We start from the raw sequence: 26,269 nt of genomic DNA, 5'->3' as shown, positions 1-26,269 counted from the left end.
AAGTCCATGATGCAGCCTCCCCATGTCAGTAACTGTGAATCTGGATCTGGAAGCCCTCATCCCTCTGCTAGAGCATGACCCCCTGGCCACTGCAACATTGGTCAAATGCCTGTCTGACCTTGTCATTTCCCTCCACAAATGTGGAGGGAAATATATATCAGAACACTGCTCAGCTCTGGTGGTGTTACGGGGAATTGAACTTGGGACTTTGGAGCCTCAGGCATGAGAGTCTCTCTCTCTTTTAAAAAAATATTTATTTATTCTCTTTTTGTTGCCCTTGTTGTTTTATTGTTGTAGTTGTTATTAGATAGAACAGAGAGAAATGGAGAGAGGAGGGGAAGACAGAGAGGGGGAGAGAAAGACAGACACCTGAAGACCTGCTTCACCGCCTGTAAAGTGACTCCCCTGAAGGTAGGGATCCTTATGCTGGTCCTTGTGCTCTGCACTACGTGCGCTTAACCCGTTGTGCTACTGCCTGACTCTCCAAGTGTTAATATTTCTTACATCAGTCTCAAGAATGAAATCTGATTCTGGCCATCATCAGTTTGGCTCTATCTTCTGGTTCCTCCTCCCACATCCTCTGCCACCACCACCTTTCTACCCCGAACCATGCTGTGTCATAACTTCCCTAGTCATTCCTAATCACAATTTACCTCCTCTAACATATACACAGATACACATCTACATATGTATCCTATCCCTGTGTTACTGTGAAAACTTTTATCTATCCCTCTTTGTGCCTCTCTTTCAACTGATTTGAGAGTCCCTGAAGGAAAAGTCTTGTTTTTTTTTTTTTTTTTTTTTTGGTGCCTACACTAATAATCCACTGCTCCTGGCGGCCATCTTTTCCATTGTTGTTGTTGCTATTATAGTTACTGCTGTTGTTGTTGGATAGGACAGATAATTGAGAGAGGAGGGGGAAGACAGAGAAGGGGAGAGAAAAACACCTGAAGACTTGCTTCACTGCTTGCAAAGTGACCCCCACCTGCAGGTGGAGGAGCCAGGGGCTCGAACTGGTACCCTTGGCTACTCCTTGCACTTAGCGCTATGTGCACTTAAACTAGGCGCGCTACCACCTGGCCCTGAGAAAAATATTTTTTATCAGTACCTAGACACAGTAAGAGCCCACATGTGCCAGACACTGTTCAGCACTTTTCACACATCCACCCACGTAATGCTTATAACATTCTCTAGAAAGTGATCATTATGGTATCCATTTCCCAGCTGACCACAGCGGAGATTAAGCAGTTTGCCTAAGACAGGACAGCCAGCAAGTCACAGCATGGGAATTTGAATTCAGGTTTTTAAAGCTCCAAGTAAGGTTTTTGATCACTATTTTGACCTGCTTCTTCATTTACATGTGTTTGTGGAATGAATGATGATACCTTTTTTAATCTCCCCATCTCAGTATGTCCAAAACTAAATGAAACAGTTCTCTCCTATGCTTCATTTCCTCATGCTTGGTCCCAGAGAACCCTGGAGTCTTTGACTTTCACCTTTCTCCACCCTAATCCCATTCATCTTTAGTCATGTCTCACCACTTTGCTTTTTTTTTTTTTTTCCTGGGAAACATCTATCAGATTTGCTGTCTTTTCCATTTACAATTGCTGTCACCAGGGCTTGGTTTTCATCACTTTAGAGCAAATGACCTCAGCAGCCTCCTGCCTGGTTTGTCTGACTTTACTACCCCACTCTGAGGACTTTGGGCTTAACTTTAATTTTTATTTAACCTATATGGCAAATATTGTTATTCACATAGCTTTACCTAAGGACCTTGATAACTGAACCCAGGTTTAAACAAGGTTTGGTGCATAAAACTCTTTTATCTCTAAAGAAATGGGTAAGTAAACTAACCTCCAGAATGCTCAGATTCCTCATTGTAAAGTGTGGATAAGAGCAATAATTACTTGATTGTGAAACCTACTAAGATAACACCTCCTGCTGACACAGTCAGGGTTCAATGATTATCAGTATATCTGGCACAGGAGTTGGCTAACTGTTCAGAGAAAAATGCTTTCTGATGGTCCTGGAGGTGGTGCAGTGGATAAAGCATTGGATTCTCAACCATGAGGTCCTGAGTTCAATCCCGGCACCACATGCACCAGAGCAATGTCTGGTTCTTTCTCTCTCTCCTTTCTCATGAATAAACCATAAATCCTTAAAAAAAAAAAAAAAAGAAAGAAAAATGTTTTCTGGAGGCACTCTAGAGCCATATCTGAAAGGAAGTTGCCATCCCTGGCCCCCTTTTTGTCCCTTTCTGGGGGAAACGCCAAAAGCCTTAGGAAAAACTGACCTCAAAGGTCATTTGCAGAATGTCCATCAAAATGTCCACCCCAGTATGTCTTTACCTGGTCCAGGATGTGTGACCCCAGGAAATACCAAAATATCTCAACATTTTTTACTACAAAATGGGTTTAATCTTCGCCTCCCCCACCAATTACAACAATTTTTAGTGCATTGCCAGGTATCAAGTAAGACATAATTGAGTTGTGCAATGTAAGTGGAGGACAAGACGCATCCATGAATCACACATTACAAAATCACCTTAAAATTAGAGGAAAGGTAAACTGCAAATTGCCTTCCTACCTAGAGCAAGCAGCTCCGCCCCCAGGTCCTAGGAAGGCTGGAGAAGCTCCGCCCCGACACCGCCCCCAAGAACCATGTGACCTAAGCTTCAGTTCCGGCCCATGAGGAGGTAGAATCAGATTGGTCACGTGAGCGCGGATGCGGAAGTGGAACCGTGGACTGCGCTTGTGATTGGCCGCGGCCGCGCGGTCCCGGGGGCGGGTCGGGGACGGCCGGACGCGTCGGGCGGAGCCGGGCGCGGAGGCGGCCAAGGGGGCCGGCGCCGGACTCTGGGTTCGACCTGTGGGCTATCCGAGTGCTGGCCCAGCGGCGGTCCCAAGCGCCCCGGCCTGCACGCGCCCGCAGCTCTGGGATCTCAGGCCCGAGGCTCAGGCGGCGGCGGGATTCCAGAGGGCGCGGGCGCCCCGTGTGCGGAGCGGGCGGGGGTGCCGGGGCGCCATGTCCATGGAGGACCCCTTCTTTGTGGTGAAAGGGTGAGTGTGACCCGGGGCGCCCATGGAGGAGAGGGGTGTGTTGCTGGCTGCGATGGTCCCCGCTGCCCTCGCTGCAGAGGAAGGGCGGCAAGTGGAGGTTAGGGAGAGGGGGCCTTGGGCCCAGCCAAGCCTGAGGAGCCCTGGCCCACTGTCTGGGGACACCCGCCCCGTCGAGACCCCTCTCCACCAGAGGCACCCCCTCTCACCGCACGGACGCCCCTCCCCGCTCTCTGCTGAGGACTGCGTGCCACCACTCGCCCTGGGGGACAGAGGGTCCCCTTGGGGCGTGTGCGCCCAGGTGCCACCGGGCATCGAGCGCCTGCCGTTCTGCAGGTGGTGAGGGCGACCCGGGGCCCCGCTTGGAAGGAGGCAAAACAGCATCTGGGCAGGAAAAGGGAAGTGGCCCTCCTGAGCTTTGTGTCGGCGCCGACGGGCCGAGCTGCTATTGTCCACCGCTGTGGGGCAACTGCTCGGGCCCCGGGACGCCTGGCTGGTTTGTGGGCTGGTGGGCCGCTCAGGAAGACTGCTCGATCCAGAGGGATCCAGTGATGGGGCTCGAAGGGAAGCAGAATGAAATCAGCCAGAGGAAACTTTCTCTGGCTTCCTATTTGCCACTGGGATCCCACTGCCCTGCGCTGGAGTAAGAGTGCACTGTTTTTAACTTTGGTTTTCTCGAGGCTATTGGGACTGCTTTCCCCCCACCCCTTAACCCCCCCCCCCAACCTCTTCAAGTCTTTTTAATTTGACTTCAGTTTCCCTGCGAGCTGGTCTGACTCCATCTTTGATAGTTTCTCTGTTTGAAGTGGAAACTTTAATTGCATGTTTTTTGATCAGCTTTGTGAATGCTGAGCAAATGCAAGAGAAATGAAGTCTGGTGATGAAACTTCTAATATCTGTCAACTTTATGTTTTAAATATCTAAGGAAGAAATCAGGGAATAAGAAGTTCTTAGGAGATACCAGTACTAAATAAACCAACAATAGTGGTTTCTTATTTCTGTCGTGGTGGAAGCTTGGGCGTTGTCTAAGTATTCTTAGAAAATTTAAATCCAATTTGAGGGAAATACTTGCCTATCCATGAGACATCAGAACTTATCTGTGTGCTTCTTCATATTTTCTTAGACATTCTTTCATCTTTGATTTAGATAACAAAATGCTAGCTTGTAGATTTGTGACTCTCCATATGGAAAATGTGTTACTTGTTAGGATTGATTCAGGAGTTAACTTAAAAAACACTTATAGGTGGCTCTGTGGCTCAATGGCTATCTCCTTGGACTTCTGGTGACAAAAAAACACTTATTAATGAGAGATAGAGAATTAGCATCGCTCTTGAACAGGCGATGCAAGGGATTGAATTTAGGACCTCATGCTCATGAGTTAAACACTGTCCACTGTGCCACCTCCTGGGCTGTCAGGGGTTAATTTTTAAATGTCAGGGCTCTGTTTTCCCTTTGAATGAAAGTTCTTATTGATTAGATTGTAAAGGTTACCTTTGGCTATGGTGACCAGTGGTAATCAGAATTTTTTTGTTTGATTTTTGATGGGGTATGTAAAAACCCTAAGTTGCTTTGTCATCTGGACATTTTTCCCCCTACTGGTATGATCTTCTGCTGTGAAAAGGTACACTCAGCCACTGCTGTCTGTAGACCATGTGACAGCATCTCCATTTATGAAAAGTATTAAAAATGTATCACACAGGGGTCAGTAGTGGTGTACCCAGTAGAGTGCACACATTATTATGCGCAAGGACTCAAGTTCAAAGCCCTGACTCCCACCTATGAGTATGGGTGGGAGGGGGAGCCTCACAAGTAGAGAAACAGTGCTGCGGGTGCCTCTTTTCTCCTTCTCTCCATCTCTCTCTCCCCTCAGTTTCTGTCTTTATTTTTCAAAAAAGGTCACTACTAGTAGTGGTAAAATTCATCATGTAGGTACCAAGCCCCATTGATAACTGGTGGCAATTAAAAAAAAAAAAAAGATAACACCATGGGACACCTTTGCCTAGGAGTTAATAGTCTAATCAGAGGAGCAACTCACCCCTAATTAAATAGAAGTGATAGACAGTTATTGATTATATGCCACAGTGAATGATAGTGAAGATTAAATGCCCAGAGTTCAGAGAAGGACCCCCTCAGTAATAATAGCTATGATTAGAAGAGCTTTTGCAGGTCTTGAAGATTGGTAGAATTTGCATTTCAGGCCTGTGTCTTGTTAGAACTCTTGTCATATAGTCTCTTAATTGTTTTTCCTGTTTCCAGCCTCTTTCCTCGGTCATCTGCCCTTGGATCAGTGCTACCAAGTAGAAACAGAATACAAGCCGACCTGTCCCTCTGTGCTTCTCTGACACTTTGTATTGTATTTCCTAGTAAGCACATTTAAAATTAAAAAAAAAAAAACTGCGATACCATCTTTAACTTAATATTTTCAGAATAGTTCAACATGTGATTAACATAGGATTATTAATATTTTTTTCATTTTGATTCTAAGTTTTCAAAATCTCATGTATTTTATAACACATCTAAATTCGTGTGATCATCTTTTTAAAAATTTGTTTTATTTTAGTGAGAGATACAGAAAGAAAGATAGAGTGAGAGAAAGACAAAGAAAGAGAGAGAGAGAGAGACAGACACCAGAGTACTGTTTAGTTCTGACATATGGTTGTGTAGGGGACTAAACCTGGGACCTATGATGCCTCAGACAAGAAAGTCTTTTCTGTAGAATCATTATGCTGTCTTCTCTGCTCTGTATGTTTTCTCATCCGAAGTCTTTGGTTGGTATTTAGAGCTTATTGAACTTAAGTAAGAAAAGCAGCTTCACACACCCAAATCATTCTAAACATATCTCAACGTTTTCTGGTGACTGAATTTTGCACCAGTGTTAAAAAATTGCATTAACTATAATCATAACACATTCAGTCACACTATAGCCACATTTCAGGCATTCGGCAGTTCAAGACCTCCATGATCCAGCCCTCCTCAATTTTCCTCTGCACACTTAGCCCTGGTTTGGTGCTCCAGCAGTGTCTGACCATGACCACCATACTGGGTGCTCTTGCCTGCTGTGGCATGTTTTGCTGCAACTTGCAAGATTCAGTGTAAGCATCTTTACTGCCAGAAGGAAGTGCTTCCCTTGGCACCTGTAACACATTATTGCATTTCTTTCTCTGACTGTTTTTTCATTAGTAGACTGTGAATTCTGAGAGTTGGGACTGTTTGTTTTTCCTATATTTCAAGCCTAACACCATGACTATTTGGTGTCAATAATGAATGAATATTCTTTGGTGTCGGTGGTGGTGAAAGTGATGGTTCATGGTCAGATAGACCACCAGCAAAGGCCCAGAGATGGGCATTTTGTGATTAGAGATTAGGGTGGAGCCCAGGTAGGGTAGTAATAATAATAACTAATATTAAGGCTACAGTTCCCATGCCAGGCATTCTGTGTACAGCAAACACTCTGCATGATTTTTCACTTTATGAGGACAGATCTGTGATGTAGACAGCAGAGGGAGGGCAGAGGAATTAAGTTAATTATCCAGGGTCATACAGCTAACAAGTAGTAGACCTACAGTTCAAGGCTAAACTGCCTAGTTCTGTTGGTAATTTAACACTCTCTAACATAGAGTAGCATCAAAGAGAATCTTAAAGGCCATGAGAGATTTTTCAAAAGGGGGAAATTATATAAAGTCAGGGTTTTGGGCACTGGGCAGTGGCACAGCAGGTTAAGTGTGCATGGCATGAAGAACAAGGACATGCATAAGGATCCTGGTTTGAAACCCCGGCTCCCCACCTGTAGGGGGGTCACTTCACAAACAGTGAAGCAGGTCTGCAGGTGTCTTATCTTTCTCTCCCCCCTCTCTGTCTTCCTCTCTCCATTTCTCTCCTGTCCAACAACAATGACATTAATAACAACAGTAATAATAACCACAACAAAGGCAACAAATAAACTAAATAAATAAATAAACAAAATAAACAAAAAATAAACAAAATCAGGGTTTTTAGGAACATTGATTTGGTAGTAGTGTTGGATACATCAATATAAGGGAGGATTAAAAAGATCAGTTAAGCTAGTTAAGTTTAGATACAAAAACATCAGTACTGAGTGTTTGAGGTTTGTTTTTGTGAGGGTAGACACTGTTGATGTCTTTTTCAGAGTAGAATCCCAGAATCCAGAGGGGACCCAACCAGCTGTCGTAAATAGCCAGGCAGTGATATTTCCATTCTAAGAACTCAACCTCTGCAACTTACCTCTGTCCTCTGGCACATCCCTTCAATTGTACCCTCACTAGTTGGCCTTCTGTGTGTTCTCCCTGGATGGCTTGATTATTCCCATTTCCTCAACCCTGTCACTCTTCCCCTATTCTCTCCTGAGTGTTATTTTGTGTTCTGTGGGATCCTTTCTGCCTTTCTCCTCTTCTTCCCCCTCCTCCCACCCTTCTTCATCCTCTACTCTCTCAACTTCATCAGGCCTTTGTGCACTGGTCATTGTGTCCTATTGGTACCATCCCTTGAGTGTCTTTGGAACTTTGTTTTTCCTGTCTAGTGTTGGTTCCTCTACCTTTCCCTTCCCACCTAAGAGTCCTGTAAGTCCTGTAAGAACAACTTCACCAAGCCTGCTGGTCACCAGTCTCTATACCCATGTGGCCATAGAGACATGGGAAAGCCAGTGCTCTACTTAGAACCCTTCCTTCTGAAATAGATAGGAGTCTATATTTTGTGTGCAGAGGTTGAGGGCACAGCAGTGAACAGCATCTTTCTCCAGATGGGAATGACAGTTTCAGGACAGCAAGCAGATTAACAAAAATACATGGGATGTTCGATATGCAATATGAGGGTAAGCAAAATTGCTCACTTGGATAGTTCCCTCCTTTTCTAGATGTGAAATCCAGGTTTGAGAGCCCTACCGCTCTCAAAAGGAGGCTTTGATGCTGTGATCTCTTTCATTCTCTCATTGCCTCTATCAGAAGCGGGTGGGGGTATGACCGTAAAGCTCTGAGAAGGAAAAGGAGATGTATGCGTTTGTGTCGTTTTTCTTTTTCCTTTTTGCCTCCAGGGGTGTTGCTGGGCATTGGTGTCTGCACCGTGCCATAACTCACAGCATTTTCTTTCTTTTTTTTGATAGGGAAAGACAGAGAAAGGTAAAGAAAGGGAGAGACAAAGAGAAGGGGAGACACTTGCGGTACTGCTCTATTGGTCATGAAGCTCCCCCCTTCACCTCACCTTGTGATGGGAACCAGGGGCTCAGACCTGGGTCTTTACACATGGTAATGTGTGGGTTCTACTGGCTGAGTCACCACCTACTGGCCCCTATAATTTTATTTATTTGTTTATTTATTTTTAACTTTTAAAAAAGATTTTATTTATTTATTAATGACAAACATAGGAGGAGAGAGAAAGAGATGTCACTCTGGTATGTGTGCTGCCAGGGATTTAACTCAGGACCTCATGCTTAAGAATCCGATGCTTTATCCACTGCACCCACCACCTCCTAGACCACTGTAATTTTATTTTTTATGTGACTTAAGGAGGCAGCAAAGTTTGCTAAGAAAAGAACTGAGCATTGGTAACCAGGCTGACATAAGGCTGGACTCTTAATTCCATCCATTACTCTGGGTCTTCCCTTTTTCCAGTCTCCATAGTATCTCACCTCAATTCCAAAGTCTTACATACACACACTCTGCAGACTTTCACCTACACTCTTACACACATCTGAATAGTGTTCTCCAAACTAGATGAGTTTCAAGAGCCAAATATAAAATATAGTACTACTTATTCCATACATTTATAGCAAATGTCCAAAAAGTTGTGCTTTTAAAAGTTGATTTGTTGGGCTAGGTGGTAGCGCAGCAGGTTAAGTGCATATGGCGCAAAGCACAAGGGCCGGTGTAAGGATCCGGGTTTGAGGCCCCAGCTCCCCACCTGCAGGGGGTCGCTTCTCAAGCAGTGAGGCAGGTCCTCAAATGTCTTATCTTTCCTCCTCTCTGTCTTCCCTTTCTCTCTCAATTTCTCTCTGTCCTATCCAACAACCACAGCTATGACAACAATAACAACTACAACAAGGGCAACAAAATGGGAAAAATAGCCTTTAGGAGCAGTGGATTCATAGTGCAGGCACCGAGCCCCAGCAATAACACTGGAGGCAAAAAAAAAAAAAAAAAAAAAAAGTTGATTTGTTTTGCTACCAGGATTTTTGCAGGGGCTTCATGCCTGCATGGTTCCACTGCTCCTAGCAGACTTTTTTTTTTTTTTTTTCTATTTGTAGAAAGAGGAGAAGAAACATAGTAGCCCCATTTCATAGGTTGTGAAACTACATAGTTACATGGTGCTTCCTTTGGTGGGCAGCTTGAGCCAGGGTCCTTGTGCTCCCTAAAGAAAAACCTTAATGAAACATTAGATTCTTTTTTTTTTTAAGTGAAAAATAAGGTTTGACTTACATTCTAGGTTTCCTGATTAAAATCACTGTGCAAACAAGAATCATTTTTTTCCAGTGATTATACCAATAAACAGTTTTATCAGCATTGTGAACAAAATGCATGAACTTGCCTTCAAGGCAAACATAATCTAGATAAAATAAAATTGACTAGAAATACAGATACAAGATGGCTAGAGAATAACGTAATATGTAGCTCATTGGGTAGGATGTGTGCTTTGCCATGTGCACAGCCCAGGGTCAAGCCCTGCCGCCACATGGGAGGGGTAGCACTTGTGCTATCTCTTTCTCTCTGTCTCTGAATGAAAAAGTCATAGATGGGGCAGGAGAGATAACATAATGATTATATAAAGAGATTATCATGCCCAAGGCTCCAAAGTCCTAGGTTCAATCCCCTTTGCCACCATAAGCCAGGGCTAAGCAGTGCTCTGGTAAAAAAAAAAAAAAAGGATAAGTAACACATATGTGACATTCTGGCTCTGCAAAAACAGTATCATCTTGCTCTTCTATTTACTTATGCCCTTATTTCAACACTGTTCTAGTGCCAGGGACCTAGAAACAAGACTATCCTTGTTCAAGGAGACTTTATTGAAGCAAGAAGAGTCTCACTCTGGGCCTGAAAGGAAATGTCTTCTCTATGTTTGCACAGGTATCAGAACTTTCCCTAGCTGGGAAAAGGAACACACAGAAGTTGAGAGTCAGGAGTGAGGAAATGGAGGATGTGAAGACATGCCAACTGAAACAGTTTGCTTTAGTGCACAATTATGTTGGATATTAAAGTAGGCCATTTGGGGGAGGAAGAAGCATGGAAGGTGTGAGAATGAATATCCAGCTTGGGGTGTTTCAACTTAGTGTGTTTCCTACTATAAAATCTTGATCGGGGGGCCAGGCGGTAGGGTTAAGTGCACATGACATAAAGTGCAAGGACAGAAGACAGAATAGCACTCAGGAGAGAATAGGGGAAGAGTGACAGTTTTGAGGAAATGGGAATAATCAAGCTGTCCAGGGAGAACACATAGAAGGCCACTAGAGAGGGTACAGTTGAAGGGATGTACAAGAGGACAGAAATAAGTTTCAGAGATAAGGATCCCAATTAGAGTCTCTGGATCCCCACCTGCTGGGGCATTGCTTCACAGGCAGTAAAGCAGGTCTGCAGGTGTCTGTCTTTCTCTCCCCCCTCTGTCTCCCCCTCCTCTTTCAATTTTTCTCTGTCCTATCCAACAACAGCAATGACAACAATTAACAACAACAAGGGCAACAAAATGGGAAAAATGGCCTCCAGGAGCAGTGGATTTGTAGTGCAGGTGCCAAGCCTGGAGCGACAACCCTGGAGGAAAAAAAAAAAAATCTTAATCAGCAGGTAATTTAAACTGGAAGTTACTACTCACTTGCCTCTGGTCAAACAACATAAGGACTCAAATTCAGTCTTCTAAGAAAATAGATTTATTGAGAGGTTTACCTTAGTAATGATGGGATTGACTAGGGCTTGGTAGTGGACAGTGCTTCATACTTAGGGCAGAAGAACTAGGGACAATTTGCAAGGATGTCTGAACCCCCACTCTCTCATTTGTTTAGTAAATGCAGACATACCTTCCAGATTTAAAATTCAGTGTAATTGGGCTAAAGTAGAGGTTGTGAAAGGTAAGAAGTGGAAGACTCAAAGATCATGCTTGTCTAGACAAGTTTTGTATCTTGGAAATAACAGCACTATTGACTAAAGTGAGGAAGTACAAGAAGGAAGCAGATTTTTGTTTGACTACTTGGTTTTTTTGTTATATATATATATATATATATATATATATATATATATATATATATATATATATATATATATATTCCCTTTTGTTGCCCTTGTTTTATTGTTGTATTTATTATTGATGTTGTTGTTGCTGGATAGGACAGAGAAATGGAGAGAGGAGGGGAAGACAGAGAGGGGGAAAGACAGACATCTGCAGACCTGCTTCACCGCCTGTGAAGTGACTCCCCTGCAGGTGGGGAGCCGGGGGCTTGAACTAGTATCCTTACGCTGGTCCTTGCTCTTTGCACCACCTGCGCTTAATCTGCTGCGCTACCGCCCGGCTCCCGACTACTTGGTTTTTTTAGTGGGAGAGTATGATGGTTTGGTTTTTAATCTTGGGTTAGTGGGTAGGGTTGGAAAGTCATCAACTAGGGGCTAGATGGTGACGCACCAGGATAAGTGTTCACATTATAGTGTGCAAGGACCCAGGTTCAAGTTCCTGGTCCCCACCTGCAGGGGAAAAGCTTCACGAGTGGTGAAGTAGAGCTGCAGGTGTCTGTTTTTCCCCCTCCCCTCTCAATTTCTCTCTTGTCTCTAAAAAAAAAAAAAAAAAATTGAAAGTCATTAAAGTGCTTTTTTTGAACCCATGAATGATAATAGGCATCTTGAAGCAGTAGTTGGGGAATGGAGAACAGTGCTGAGAGGGACTGGGGCCATATAAAGGGAGAGGCAAGAGAGACAGAAAAGTAGAGGAGCACCATGATGTCAAAAGAGAACAGGCAGTTTCAAGAAATAAATATGATAAGCTGTCCTTTCAAATGTCATAAAATGAAGGCAAGTTCAGGTCACTCATCGCTGACCTGCAGTGGCAGCGGAACTGTCCCAGGTTGGAGTCTTGGAAGTGTGGCAGTTTGTGGTCAGAAATTATATATAACTGTAGGTAACTAAGTGACAACATTTTTTTTTTTTTTTGTCACAAGTCATTGCTAGAGATCTCTCTGTGTAGCTGAATTTGGAAATGGCAGCAAAACAAAGCATGTGTGCATCCATTTGAAGACATTAGACATGAATGCAGGCAGTAAAATGGTAAAATGAGCTTCTTCCTTACCTTGGTGAAGGGAGTGATGGTGGAATCAGATTGTTGACCTGTGGGGTGGGGGAGTGAAGTAGTTGCTGAGATCTGTATGACTAGATTTTTGCTATGGTTCTGTCTCTCCTACCATTGCCTCATAAATAAACAAACAAAACTCTTATAAGTTTTTAATTCCCAGAAAAATAATTAGCAAGTATTTGGTGAAATGGTGCCAGATATGATTCCCAAAGACATGATGAGCAAATTATTTTAAAAAACTGTTGTAGGGGGAGTTGAGTGGTAATGCAGCGGGTTAAGTGCAGGTGGCGCAAAGTGCAAGGACTGGCATAAGGATCCCAGTTCGAGCCCCCGGCTTCCCACCTGCAGGGGAGTCGCTTCACAAGCGGTGAAGCAGGTCTGCAGGTGTCTATCTTTCTTTCCCTCTCTCTGTCTTCCCCCTTCTCTCCATTTCTTTCTGTCCTATCCAACAACAACGACATCAACAACAACAATAACTACAACGATAACAAGGGCAACAAAAGGGAATAAATAAATATTTTTTTAAAAAGCTGTATGTATGTATGTATGTATTTTAGAAAGAGACAGAGGAATTGAAGGGGGGAATAGAGAAAGAAAATGGAGGTAGACCTACAGTTCTGCCTTACCACTCATGAAGCTTCCTCCCCAGGTGAACCCAGGTCCTTGTGCATGGTAACACGTATGCTGTACTGAGTGTGCCACTGCCTGGCTCCCAGTGAGCAAATTATTTACAAGAGTATGCTGGGAGTCGGGCGGTAGCGCAGCAGGTTAAGCGCAGGTGACACAAAGTGCAAGGACTGGAGTAAGGATCCTGGTTCGAGCCCCTGGCTCCCCACCTGCAGGGGAGTCACTTCACAAGCAGTGAAGCAGGTCTGCAGGTATCTTTCTCTCCCCCTCTCTGTCTTCCCCTCCTTTCTCCATTTCTCTCTGTCCTATCCAACAATGACATCAACAACAACAATATAACTACAACAATAAAGCAACAGGGGCAACAAAAGAAATAAAAAGCATTAAAAAAAGAAGAAGGAGGAGGAGGAGGAGAAGGAGAAGAAGAAGAATATGCTAATAAGTACAAGAGCTCCAGAAATTCAGAGTATACCTGATTTCCCCCTGGGAAGTTCTGGCCATGAGACTTTAACCACTCCTGTCGCATAGTGGGAGGGAGGATAGGTGTATGGGGGGAGACCAGAATATAGCTAAACTAGACTCCAAAAGAAAAAGAAGCTCATGAATTTGACTTTTCTGGAGACCATAGAGACAGACAATAGCTGTGCCAAAGAGTCTGCAGCTACAGCTGGGGCCAACTGGGTATGGGAGGGGAATGAGCCACGTTTCATACAGAAATAGCTTTGTTGCCTTTCCCTGAGAAAGTACAGAGAAAACTAGGATGAATTCTTAAACCCTCATGAATCTCAAGCCCGATGACACAGTCCTATACTCCTCTGTTTTATTAACCGATTTACTTTGAATGTGAAGTGATTCTAAAATTGTAGCTCCAGATGTTTACAAATGATTCTAAATTGAGTGGCTTGTCTCATGTTAGAGTGTGTGTATTGCTGTTAGGCATGTGTATTATGGCTCCTGAAACTATTAGTTGCAAGTTCTGTAAGATATTTTGGTCACCTCTAATAGTTAAAATTAATTTTGACTTAAAAAAAGATAACTTGATTGTGACACACATTGTTTTCTCTCCAAGTATACCCTCTTTTCTACGCTAAACTGAAATTAAAATGGAAGAAAATAAGTTGGGAGTTTGTTTTTTGTTTGTTTGTTTTTTAATCTTGGAGAGACTCCTTTGTCTGCTGTTAAGATAGGATTCTTTGATACGGGACACTCACTGTATCTTGGCTTTTTAAGACCTGAACAATTGAGGACAGCTCTCAACTTTTTGACCCCTTAGAACATTTGTCTTAGAGTCATCAAATAATGATTACTTTGCACTTTTAAGTCTATACTAAGTGGCAACTAAAAATAAAACCTCTTTTAAAAACAAGAGGTTGAGAGTGGAAGAAGCCATGGCACCAGTCAGGTCTGTAGGGTACTGAATGTTTTTCTGTGTTGCTTTGTAGCATTTTTGTAATTTCTGCCATATATATCATTTCTTCTTCAGGATGTACTTAAATTCTCAGACTTAAGAACTTGATTAACTCAGTACTTGTAGACTAGAATCTACCCATGTCCTCCTCATCCCACTCCAGTCTGAGAATCAGTGTCTTAAGAGTTAGAGTGGGGGTCGGGCGGTGGCGCAGTAGGTTAAGCACGTGGCGCAAAGTGCAAGGACTGGTGTAAGGATCCTGGTTCGAGCCCCCGGCTCCCCACCTGCAGGGGAGTCGCTTCACAGGCAGTGAAGCAGGTCTGCAGGTGTCATCTTTCTCTCCCCCTCTCTGTCTTCCCCTCCTCTCTCCGTTTTCTCTCTGTCCTATCCAACAATGAACAACATCAACAATGGCAATAATAATAACCACAACAAGGCTACAACAACAAGAGCAACAAAAAAGGGGGGAAAAATGGCCTCCAGGAGCGGTGGATTCATGGTTCAGGCACTGAGCCCAGCAATAACCCTGGAGGGGAAGAAAAAAAAAAAGAGAGAGTTCTGGACTAGGGAGATAGCATAATGATTATGCAAAAAGACTTATGCCTGAGGCACCAAAAGTCCCAGGTTCAGTCCTTAACACCACCATAACTCAGAGCCAAGCAGTGCTCTGGTAATAAGTAAGTAGGTAAATAAATAAATAAATAAATAAAAACAAACGGTTCTGAAGGTGTGGTTCTTGGACCCCAAACTGTTCTCGAGCTTGTTTCACAAAAGAGCTCCCCAGCTTGCAATGCTTTTTATAATAACACTCAGATTTTACTTGCCTTTTTCATGTACTAGTATTTACACTGATGATATAAGAGCTGTAGTATGTAAAAACTGCTATTGCCTTAACTTAAACCAAGGTAGTGCCTCCAAACTGTAAGAAAGTCTTAGCATTCCTACTTGGAGTAAAAAGTGATCTCTTTAAAAATGTTCATGAAACAATAAAAAATACTAATTTTATCAAAGCTTGATCTCAAGTACTCTTTTGTTCATTCTTTAAAGTTAAGATTTACTTACCCACAGTAAGAGTTTTAAGGTAGAGCTCTGAGACTTCTGACAAATGCATGTAGTTGTGTAACTGCTGCCTCCACCACAGATCCGTCACTTTGGAAAGCTTTTCTGTGCCCCTTCTAGCCCCTCCAACCATGCCAACATCTGGCAGCCACTGGTCTGCTTTCTGTCCTTGCATTTTTACCTATTCCATAATGTTACATAAATGGAATCATACAGTATGTGGCATTGTGACTCAGCTTTTTTCACTTAGGTAGTGCTTTTTTAATGTGTTCCTATTGTGTTTATCAATATTCTGTTCTTTTTGTTGTGAGTTATATTCCATTGTATGGATTACTGGTTTGTTTCTTAGTTGACAAACCTTTGGGTCTTTTTAAATTTCAAGTTCTTACTGTAAAAATTTGCTGGGTGTTGGTCTGGGAAGTGGCATAGCAGATAAAGTATTGGACCTTCAAGCTTGAGATCCTAGTTCCATCCCTGGCATCACAAATCTGTCAGAATTGTTCTCTCTCTCTCTCTCTCTCTCACTTCTTCCCTCTCTTCTCTCTACCCCCTTCCCCCTTCTCTCTCTTTCTCTTTCACACACAAATAAATCTTTAAAAAAATGCAGTGAGTTGGGCGATAGTGCAGCAGGTTAAGCGTACATGATGCGAAGTGCAAGGACCAGCATAAGGATCCCGGTTTGAGCCTCTGGCTCCCCACCTGCAGAGGAGTCGCTTCGCAAGCAGTGAAGCAGGTCTGCAGGTGTCTATCTTTCTCTCCCCCTCTCTGTCTTCCCCTTCTCTCTCCATTTCTGTTAGTCCTAACAACGACAACATCAATAACAACAACAACAATAACTACAACAGTAAAAAAAAAAAAAACAAGGGCAACAAAAGGGAAAATAAATAAAGTTTTAAAAAACTATAAAAAAATGCAGGGTGTTTTGTGAGTTTTATTTTTCATGTCACTTAGTAATGGGGTTGTTGGGTCCTATGGCAAGCATTTAGTTTTAAGAAACAACCTGTTTTCAGGGAGTCAAGTGGTAGCGCAGCGGGTTAAGAGCAGGTGGTATAAAGTGCAAGGACTGGTGTAAGGATCCTGGTTCAAGCCCCTGGCTACCCACCTGCAGGGGAGTTGCTTCACAGGCGGTGAAGCAGGTCTGCAGGTGTCTGCCTGTCTCTTCCTCTATCTCCTGCTTCTCTCTCAATTTCTCTCTGTCTCTATCCAATAACAAATAAAAAATAAAGTAAAAAAAAAAAAGAATTTTTTTTAAAAAAGAAACTACCTGTTTTCTAAAGTAGCTGTGCCATTGTACATGCCCACAAAATAATCATCGGAGTTATACCACTCATCTCACTAGTACTTGACCCCCCCCTCCGCTTTGCACCTATGTAATTCTACCACTCCCAAAAGACTATTTTTTCTTAGAAGGTGAGAGACAGGGAGATAGTGAAGAGATACCACAGCACTGCTCTGCTATTTATGAAGCTTCCCCTTGGCATGGTACTGCCATGTGGGTGCCAGGGCCTCAAACCCAAGTCCTTGTATATGGTACACTGTACATTCTACTCCGAGAGCCATCTTCCAGCCCCCCCATTCCTTCCCTTTTTTATAAACAATTCTAAGCATACAGTGGTATATTGTTGTGAATAATTTACATTTTCCCAGTAACTAATGGCTGAACATTTTTCATGTGCTTAGCTGTCATCTGTATGTCCTTAGTAAAGTGACTGTTTAAACCTTCTGTGCATTTTAAAATTGGGTTTATTGGGAGTCTGGCAGTGGCGCAGTGGGTTGGGCGCACATGGCGCAAAGTGCAAGGGCTGGCGTGAGGATCCTGGCTGGAGCGTCCGGCTCCCCACCTGCAGGAGGTCACTTCGCAAGCGGTGAAGCAGGTCTGCAGTTGTCTTTCTCTCCTCTCTGTCTTCCCCTCCTCTCTCCATTTCTCTCTGTCTTATCCAACAACAACAACAGCTATGACAACAATAACAACTACAACAAGCACAACAACAAGGGCAACAAAATGGGAAAAATAGCCTCCAGGAGCAGTGGATTCGTAGTGCAGGCACCTAGCCCCAGCAATAACCCTGGAGGCAAGAAAAAAAAAATTGGGTCTATTTCCTTGTTTTAAGTTAAGTCATTGATCAAATGTATAAGTTAAGTTTTAAGTTAAGTTTAAGTTAAATTTTAAGTTAAGTTTAAGTTAAGTTTTAATTTAAGTTATTAATCAAATGTATAATTTGCAAATGTTTTCTCCCTGCTTAAAACACATCTTAATATTATGTACTACATTATGAAATAAGACTGTGTCCAGGAAAAGCACTTTTCTGATTGAGTTGCAAGCTAAAATTACTTGTCTTTCTCTCAAAACAATCTTACTTTTTACTTAGTGACTCATAAACTGGTTGTTTAGGTTTGCATATGTTCCCAAATCTCAAAACTATCTGAAAAAATGCTTGAGAGTGGTCTGGGAGGTAGTACAGTGGATAAAGCCTTGGACTCTCAAGCATGAGGTCCTGAGTTTGCTCCCTGGCAACACGTGTACCAGAGTGATATCTGGTTCTTTCTCCTCCTATCTTTCTTATTAATAAATAAAACATTAAAAAAAATGCTTGAGAAATTTTCTCAATGTGAATGAGGTGAACCTGTTACTTCCTGGAAAGCAACCAACAGTTGTTTTGCCAATGATAAAACCTGACCCTTTTTTAAAAATAGCACTTTGGAAGACGTATATCAACTTACAGATTCATAATACTTTTATTTTTCTGATAACACTGGTGGTGATATTATATGATTTTGGATATATAATAAAGCAAGTCAGTGTTTAGATTTGCAGTGTTTGTAAACTAATACTTGCCAAATGACTGGGAAATGATATTATAAAATCACAAAGTGTGTAGAGGATCCATTTGAAATATAAGACAGAGCAGTGGGCTTACAGTGTGAAGGTTCAAAAAGTGATAAAGTTTCAGGTTTCACATTGCAACTGGATTTAATGAAACTGCCACTTGAGAATTTTTGGTTATTAAAAAAAAAAAGGATTTTCCCAACTATCTGTCATAATACTTCTACCAAAATGTTCACAAATTCAGTATAGAAGCAGATAAGAAAATCCAGCTGTCTTTTCTCAAACCAAACACTTAAGAGATTTGCAAAAATGTTGATCACTGTCACCCTTCTCACTAATTTTTTTAGAAATTATTATTACTTTGTTTTTACAAATGCATGGTAATTTTTTTTGTTTGTCTTTAGAAAGACTTTTGATTAATTGATAAATGTTTGGCTTTTTAAATGTTTGTTTGACTCTCATGTGGGAAATGGCAATATCTATAGCCCATGTCATTCTAGATACTTTGGAATCATCACTAATTTTTACCAGTGTAAAAGCAAACAAAACTTTAGACCAAAAAAATGTTTATGGATTGCTACTTGAGAGAATTTAGTTCTGGCATCACACTTGTGTGCTGGGGGTGGAGCACGGTATTCTCTACCTAGTCTAAGGCTTCATGAGAGAGTCTTCTAGCTCTCAAAAAGGGATTTATATTCACAATTCAGAATTAATGCATTTTATATTATCTAAAATTAGACATCTTTATAGTTTTAATTATCTTCTATAAACATAGATGCCCAGTATCAAATCAGCTTCAAAAGACTAAAGATAGTGGATTTACATTTTGCTTACTTCTTTTGATTGCAAGTAGAGCTTATCAACTGCACTGAAAGTCTAATGGTGACAAGAAAGGAACAATGAGAACTTGTCCAGTGCAGAAATAGGGTGTGAGCTTGATTGAGCTTCATTGGCCAAAAAACTCCAGTAGCTGGAATTTTCTGGCCCACACCTCTAACATTTTAACTTTCATCCATATTTGCAGAATAAAATATTTAAGATTCCTCCCTTCATTTTTGTGTGGTGCTATCCTCCTCTGATACTGCTGTTAAAATGTGGGGGTGGGGGGTAGTGGTGGCAGAGCTGTGCAGTAGCGCAACGGGTTAAGCGCACATGGGCAAGAATTCCGGTTTGAGCCCCTGCTCCCCACCTACAGTGGGGTCGCTGCTCCATAGGTGATGAAACAAGTCTGCAGATGTCTATCCTTCTCTCCCCCTCTCTGTCTTCCCCTCCTCTCTTGATTTCTCTCTGTCCTGTCCAACAACAACAGTAATAGTAATAACAAGAACTACAACAACAATAACAACAAGGGCAACAAAATGGAAAAAATGGCCTCCAGGAACGGTGGATTTGTAGTGTAGTGTGGGCACCCAGCCCCAGCGGTAAACCTGGAGGAAAAAAAAAAAAAAAAAGGTCAGAGGGAATAGAATGAATGTATGTGGTCTTCCTTAAAACCATTTATATGATAAATACCCCTGATTCAGTGCCCAAAAGAACTGGCTAAGGAATCATAGAAGGACCAAAGCAGACCCATCTTTTAGTTTAGGCATATGAAGGTTAACCTTGTACACAAGAGGTCATATGATAAACAATTCAATTTTTAAGTGCAATAGTGTTATATTTTAACATTTAAATGGTGGATATTAGTTCAATGTGTATGGGGGGTGATTGAAACCATGTGATTCTGTGTAATCAAAGGAAACACACAAAAATATAAGGGGGCTAGAGAGATAGATTACCAGGTAGGACATATGTCATCACCATGATTTGAGCCCCAGCACTAAATGAGGTGTTAGGGTACTAGAGAAAGCTCTGATGCTGTGAAATCTCTCCCTCTCTCTGTCTGTTTGAATGAAAAAGTAGTCTGGAGTGGTGAGATTAGGAGTATGCAAGGCCCTACTACACACAGCTGGGGAAGTGATTCAGTGGATAGGATACATGCCTGCATGCATGAGACCCTAGGTTTGATCCCAAGTACCACATATGTTTGAGTGGTGCTCTGGCCTCTCAAAACTAATGAATAAATCTCTTTTTAAAATGGTGGTGATAGGAGGAGGCAGCATTTAATGCACATTGGTTACTAGTACTTCATTAACTATTTTTACTCTCAACTGAAAACACTAACTTGCTAGTCAGTACTACTTAGTTCAGGGAAGTAGATATATTTAAAGCTAGTAATTTTCATAATCTGATAAGATTTTTTTAAAACACTCAATCTTTAAAAGACTAGCATTTTGGGTCGGGCGGTAGCACAGCAGGTTAAGTGCACATGGCACAAAGCACAAGGACCTCGTAAAGACCCAGGTTCGAGCCCCCGGCTCCCCATCTGCAGGGGGGTTACTTCACAAGCGGTGAACCAGGTCTGCAGGTGTCTTATCTTTCCCCATCTCTCTCCATTTCTCTCTGTCCTATCCAACAACAATGACACCAATAGCAACAATAATAATAACAAAAGATAGCAAGGGCAATAAAAGGGAAAAAATAGCCTTCAGGAGCAGTGGATTCGTAGTGCAAGCACCGAGCCCCAGCAATAACCCTGGAGGCAAATGAACAACAACAATAACTACAACAGTAAAACAACAAGGACAACAAAAGGGAATAAATAAATAAATATTAAAAAAAAAAGACTAGCAGTTGCCCATCCAATCTCATGAAAAGCTGTATTAGGACTTTTTCATCACAGTAGAAATTCCTATCATATTAAGAGGAGACAAATTGTAATGTAACAGCCCTTCGTCTGCAGAAATACTTCTTATCCTACTTTCAAATACAATTATTCAGAGAAAAATTAAATTTTGTTCTTCTCTAATAAACATTATAATTGCCTAGATAGCAGCACTCCCTCCCCCACCAAAATAAGTTGAGAACATAATATGTAGGCTTACGTTTGTCAGGGGGAAAAAAACCCTACCTTCATTGAGGATTTAAAAACACTTTTGGAAATGGTGATTTTGCTGAAGATGGTGTTGGATCATAAATGTTGACTTGTCCTGCAGTAACTTGTTATAGAACATGTTGATTTCTCTCCTTTTCTTTTACCTTGATAACAGAGAGGTACAGAAGGCAGTCAACACTGCCCAGGGATTGTTCCAGAGATGGACAGAGCTCCTCCAAGACCCATCTGCAGCAACACGGGAAGAAATCGACTGGACTACCAACGAGTTAAGAAACAACCTTCGGAGTATAGAGTGGGATCTCGAGGACCTTGATGAAACCATCAATATCCTTTTCTTCAGGGTGCATGCCATTTGGGACACACAGAGAAGAGAAGTTTTTATCCAGATAGCTCAAGTATATAGATTAGACATGTCCTTTTATAATCAGATGATGTTATTTTTACTTGTATTATCACACACTTGAAATATTTGCCCCATCAAAGTAGATCAGCCAAAGTCTTCTACAGTGCTTGACTGCTCTTGCATTTTAGAGGAAGCATGCATTAGTTATGAGCCCAGACACAGGAATCAGACTACTGGGGCTCAGGTCTAGATGTCAACACTTACTGTGTGATTAGGAGCATTGCCCTGTGACTCAGTTTCCCCCTCAGTAGAAAGTTGGGATGGGGGAGGCAGCATAATGGTTATGCATTCAGATTTACCTGAGGTTCAGAAGTCTCAGGTTCAGTGCCTAGCAGTAACATAAGCCAAAGCTGAACAGTGCTCTGGCCTTTCTCTCTGTATCTTATCTCATTAAAGAAAGTTAGGGTAGCAGGAATTTGAAATTTGAACAGAATAGTGCCTGACACACAGTGTGCTTCTATAAAAGTGTTAGATAGTTTTGCACAATTTTTTGTAATCCACAATGCATTTGTGCTATATGCATATACAAGGTACATGTGTATATCCTTAAGACCTCTTGGTATTTACTGCTAATTAAAGATCAAAAGAAAGTCCCTTCATAGACTCTTGGTGGTTAAAGATCAAAAGAAAATTCCTTCAATGATTCCTTCCTATTCAAGATCTTACACTGCCAGTGTCCACTGGAGAGTCCTCTTATACCATTATACTGCATTTAATAAAAGCAGGCCTGTTATACTAAGTTATTGCTATTTTCTTAAGGTCCACTGATATGACTGCAAATCAGAGAGCTGTAAAACTTGAATAATATGGCCTTTTTTTTTTCCAACTGGAAATCCCATTTAACCAAAAGTTTTAGATGGAAGAGAGAGCAGTTGCATAGTCTAAGTTCAGTTGATTATATTCTCTCTCTCTTTTTAAATTTTTTATATTTATTTATTTCCCCTTTTATTGCCCTTATTTTTTATTGTTGTAGTTATTGTTGTTGTTATTGATGTCATCATTGTTAGATAGGACAGAGAAATGGAAAGAGGAGGGGAAGACAGAGGGGGAGAGAAAGACACCTGCAGACCTGCTTCACCACTTGTGAAGCGACTCCCCTGCAGGTGGGGAACTGGGGTCCTTAACGCTGGTCCTTGCATTTCACGCCATGTGTGCTTAACCTGCTGCGCTACCGCCCGACCCTCTGATTATTCTGTTACACATGACAAGACATTAAGGAAACTAGCTTTCGTCAGTATCACTTCATTTACATTGATGTGAAGAGTGAATAAATCTGTTCATCATATTTTTTAAATTATGAAAAGACAAGTATGTTCTCTAAAATTAGTGTAGCAAAATATATGGGGGTCTTTTTAAAAGCTCAGCTATAGTTATGTAGATATTGCCTTGTAATGGGAGGGTAAGGTAAAGATTGGAGAAGAGAGAAATTAAGGGATCAGTAATACAAAAGTTTTTGATATTTATCATTCATTCAGCAAATCTCTATAGAATGAAATGAGCAAGAGACTTTTCTTGGGGGTCCCATCAAGGTTATTGCTGGGGCTCAGTTCTGGCTCTTAGGAGCCACCGCCCCCCCCCCCCCCCACTTAATTTTATTTGACAGGACAGAGAGATATTGAGAGGAAGGGGAGGGAGAGAGGAGAGAGAAAGGTAGACACACCTGCAGACTTGCTTTATTGTTCATGAAGCATTCTCCATGTAGATGGGGAGTGGGGACTCGAACCTGGGAGGGTCCTTGTGCATGGTGATATATGAGCTTAACCAAATGTGCCCAGCATTGACATTTTATTCTTTACTAAAGATTAAGTAGATTGGTAATTAAAACTGTATTATGACAAAGAGTAGAGATAGACATTAATCAAATAATAGCACAGGCATTTACTTATAGATTTGGAGAAACACAGACACTCTAGCCACATGTCTGACATGGGTGACAGGGCCCAGGCTGGGACAGAATGAGGGACAATCCCCTGAAGAAGCCTCCATCTGCAGATTAAGAGACAGGGTTAGCTGCTTGGCATAAATGGAAGCAGCTTGTGAAAAAGGCTTGGAAAACATGTGGCATAAAGGAACAGAGCTTAGGTGTTGACTAGCATTCAAAAGAGGCCCCAGAAGCTGTGGTGGGCCAGTCACGGGTCTGTGGTGACCCAGTCAGTAAGGACTATGTTCATAATTGGTGAGCCATCTGAATGGGGCACAAGTATACTCATACAACTGTGGGCAAGAACAATCAAGAATGATCAGTACTGGGCCACCTTTTCAGAAAGTTTAGGCCAGATGCTGTTGCTTGTATGCATGAGGTTTAGGTCAGCATGAGGTGGCTGTCGAGACCCTTGATGTTGAGCTTGCTTTCCCTTGACTTTTTGACCCACGCATAGTTGAAGCAAATCCTAGAAAATTCAACCTTGATGCAACTGAATTGAGTATAAGGAAAGCCTTCATCACAAGTACACGGCAAGTTGTCAGGGTAAGGAGCATGATCTTAGTGTGTTACTTGTATAAGGAATAGCCAGACTTCTTAGAAAGAAGTCTTACCATTAATTGTAAAGTGATAGGGTTTCTCTTTAATCACCTTTGAATGTGAATTCAACAGTTTCCCACAAGCTTTTTCCTAATTATGGGGGGGGGGGGGCGGGGAGGAGTCTGCTTTAGTGTTATTCAACTCATTTCTTAGAGACCAAAACTGCAATAATAAATGGCTGGTTTGGGGAAGGTTACTTTCATGGTATCATTCTCTTTGCCAATATCTTGTTTTGCCATCCTAGTTCTTTGTCTTTACTTCTTAGTATGGACAAAAGAAGAATTACTAATATAGGAGCCATTTGGTTTCTTGATTGATTGGTAATCATTTTGCATTGTTGAAAACTGACTTACTGAATTTGGATGACGGCCTTTTCTACCATCTGAATTGCTTCTGGAACTCTTGCAGCCCTTGTTACCGACATTTCCAGATACAACTGCTTGACAGTCTTCCAGAAGTTATCCAGAGCAAGCAGGCATCTATGGGAGTATAAAATACCAGTCCAAATGAATAGATCTTTATCTCAAGTTAGAGAATTATTAAAAATACAATTAAGAGACAATATCTAAATAAAATCTTGTATCATTAGTACACACTTTATATTTTGAAACTATATAGCTAAGCCATTTGATTAGCATAACTGGATGTAAGAGAGCCAGCTGTCTTTAACATATGTACTAGAAAGCAGCTTCCTTGAATAAAAAGGCTTGGGATCAGACCAGTGCTAACATATGGCTCTTTAAGAGTCATCTTAGGCAGGAACCCTAGGGTATGTTTGCCAAAGACTTTATGTGGTATGATTTCCTTTTGAAATTATTTCAAGTGGCAGATTATCACCAAGCTTTAAATATTCTTATTCTTGTTTTATTCATTAGTTGCTTTTAAAAATACATATATCTAAGTTGTTTATAAGTAAACCTGCATTTTAATGGGGGCAGTAACCTATTTGAGCTGCAGGTACCCATCTTTACAGTGAGCATTTGGACTAGATGCTTCTAATCAGAACTACAGCTCCTTCCTACAAGCCATACAACTTGCTCCAACCCAAGAATTGTTATAGTCCATTATAAGTCAAGAGAGAATTGGCTTAAATGCTGTGAACAGTGTGGATGTATGCAGCATTGGCCTGGGAGGTCTGCACTTGAGTGCCAGTACTCAGGTTCATAGACTGTTATACACTTGTTGAGAAGATGTGTTGTATGGTCCTGGAAGCATCAATAACTGAACACTGACTGGGCTTTAGCACATAGACTATACTGACTGATGCTAAAGCTGCTTCTTGACTGCTAGTTTTAAATGTAATATATTAGAAAAATGAGCAGTTACATTTTTGGCACTATAAGTTGCTACAAGTACTTCAGATTTTAAGTTGGCAGATTTTAAGTTCCTGATCCCAATGAGAAGGTGATCTGTTATGCTACTGCTGTCTGGCAACTTTTTTTTTTTAATCATTTTATTAGAAGGTTAATAGTTTGCAGGACAGAGTAGTTGTTGACACTAGCTACAATTTCTCATCTCCCTGTGATAGGTGTCTGCAAAACACTCTCACCCCCCACCTAGATACCCCTCCACCATCATGCTTCACCTTTAAGCTGCAGAGAAAAATGCCATGAGGTAGAAACTGTAACATTTTACCTGTTGCCATGGTTACATAGGATATACTACACACTGACATCAGCAATGCTTACTCTAAGAAAATTGAAAGCATTTTACAAGGGGAAAAGTAGTAAATGAAACCTAAGCTCAAAACAATCAAGAAGAGAGTCAGGTGGTAGCACAGCGTGTTAAGCGCACGTGGCACAGAGCGCAAGGACTGGCATAAGGATCCAGGTTCGAGCCCCCGGTACCCCACCTGCAAGGGGAGTCGCTTCACAGGCAGTGAAGCAGGTCTGCAGGTGTCTATCTCTCTCTGTCTTCCCCTCCTGTCTCCATTTCTCTCTGTCCTAACAACGACGACATCAACAACAACAACAATAATAACTACAACAATAAAACAAGGACAACAAAAGGGAATAAATATTTTTTAAAAATAATTATTAAATCACTAATAATAAACAAAAGAAGTTGAAAAATAAGAAAACACAAAGCAGAACTTGAACTGGAGTCAGTGTATTACACCAAAGTAAAGGACTCTTGGGTTGGGAGAGTGTTTAGGTCCTG

At 41.7% G+C, this 26,269-nt stretch overlaps 1 protein-coding gene across 4 annotated transcripts in view; it reads left to right on the top strand.

Moving 5' to 3' along the window:
- The first annotated feature begins 2,797 nt into the window (after positions 1 to 2,797).
- Positions 2,798 to 26,269, top strand: part of STX6 (syntaxin 6) — a 42,445-nt gene continuing 18,973 nt past the window's right edge. Inside the window, exons 1-3 of one of the 4 annotated variants that reach the window (XM_060197777.1) lie at positions 2,798 to 3,059; positions 21,340 to 21,509; positions 23,961 to 24,055. In XM_060197777.1, coding sequence (XP_060053760.1) covers positions 3,025 to 3,059; positions 21,340 to 21,509; positions 23,961 to 24,055 — 300 coding nt within the window. In that variant the 5' untranslated portion in view covers positions 2,798 to 3,024. The remainder of the gene's footprint in view (positions 3,060 to 21,339; positions 21,510 to 23,960; positions 24,056 to 26,269) is intronic. The other 3 variants (XM_060197779.1, XM_060197778.1, XM_007525843.3) reach the window with 3 other exon arrangements.

The sequence above is a fragment of the Erinaceus europaeus genome, chromosome 9, assembly GCF_950295315.1.
Source record: "Erinaceus europaeus chromosome 9, mEriEur2.1, whole genome shotgun sequence".
Taxonomy (NCBI): domain Eukaryota; kingdom Metazoa; phylum Chordata; class Mammalia; order Eulipotyphla; family Erinaceidae; genus Erinaceus; species Erinaceus europaeus.
Note: the sequence above shows the minus strand (reverse complement) of the source record. Positions and strands in the feature narration are given on the sequence as shown.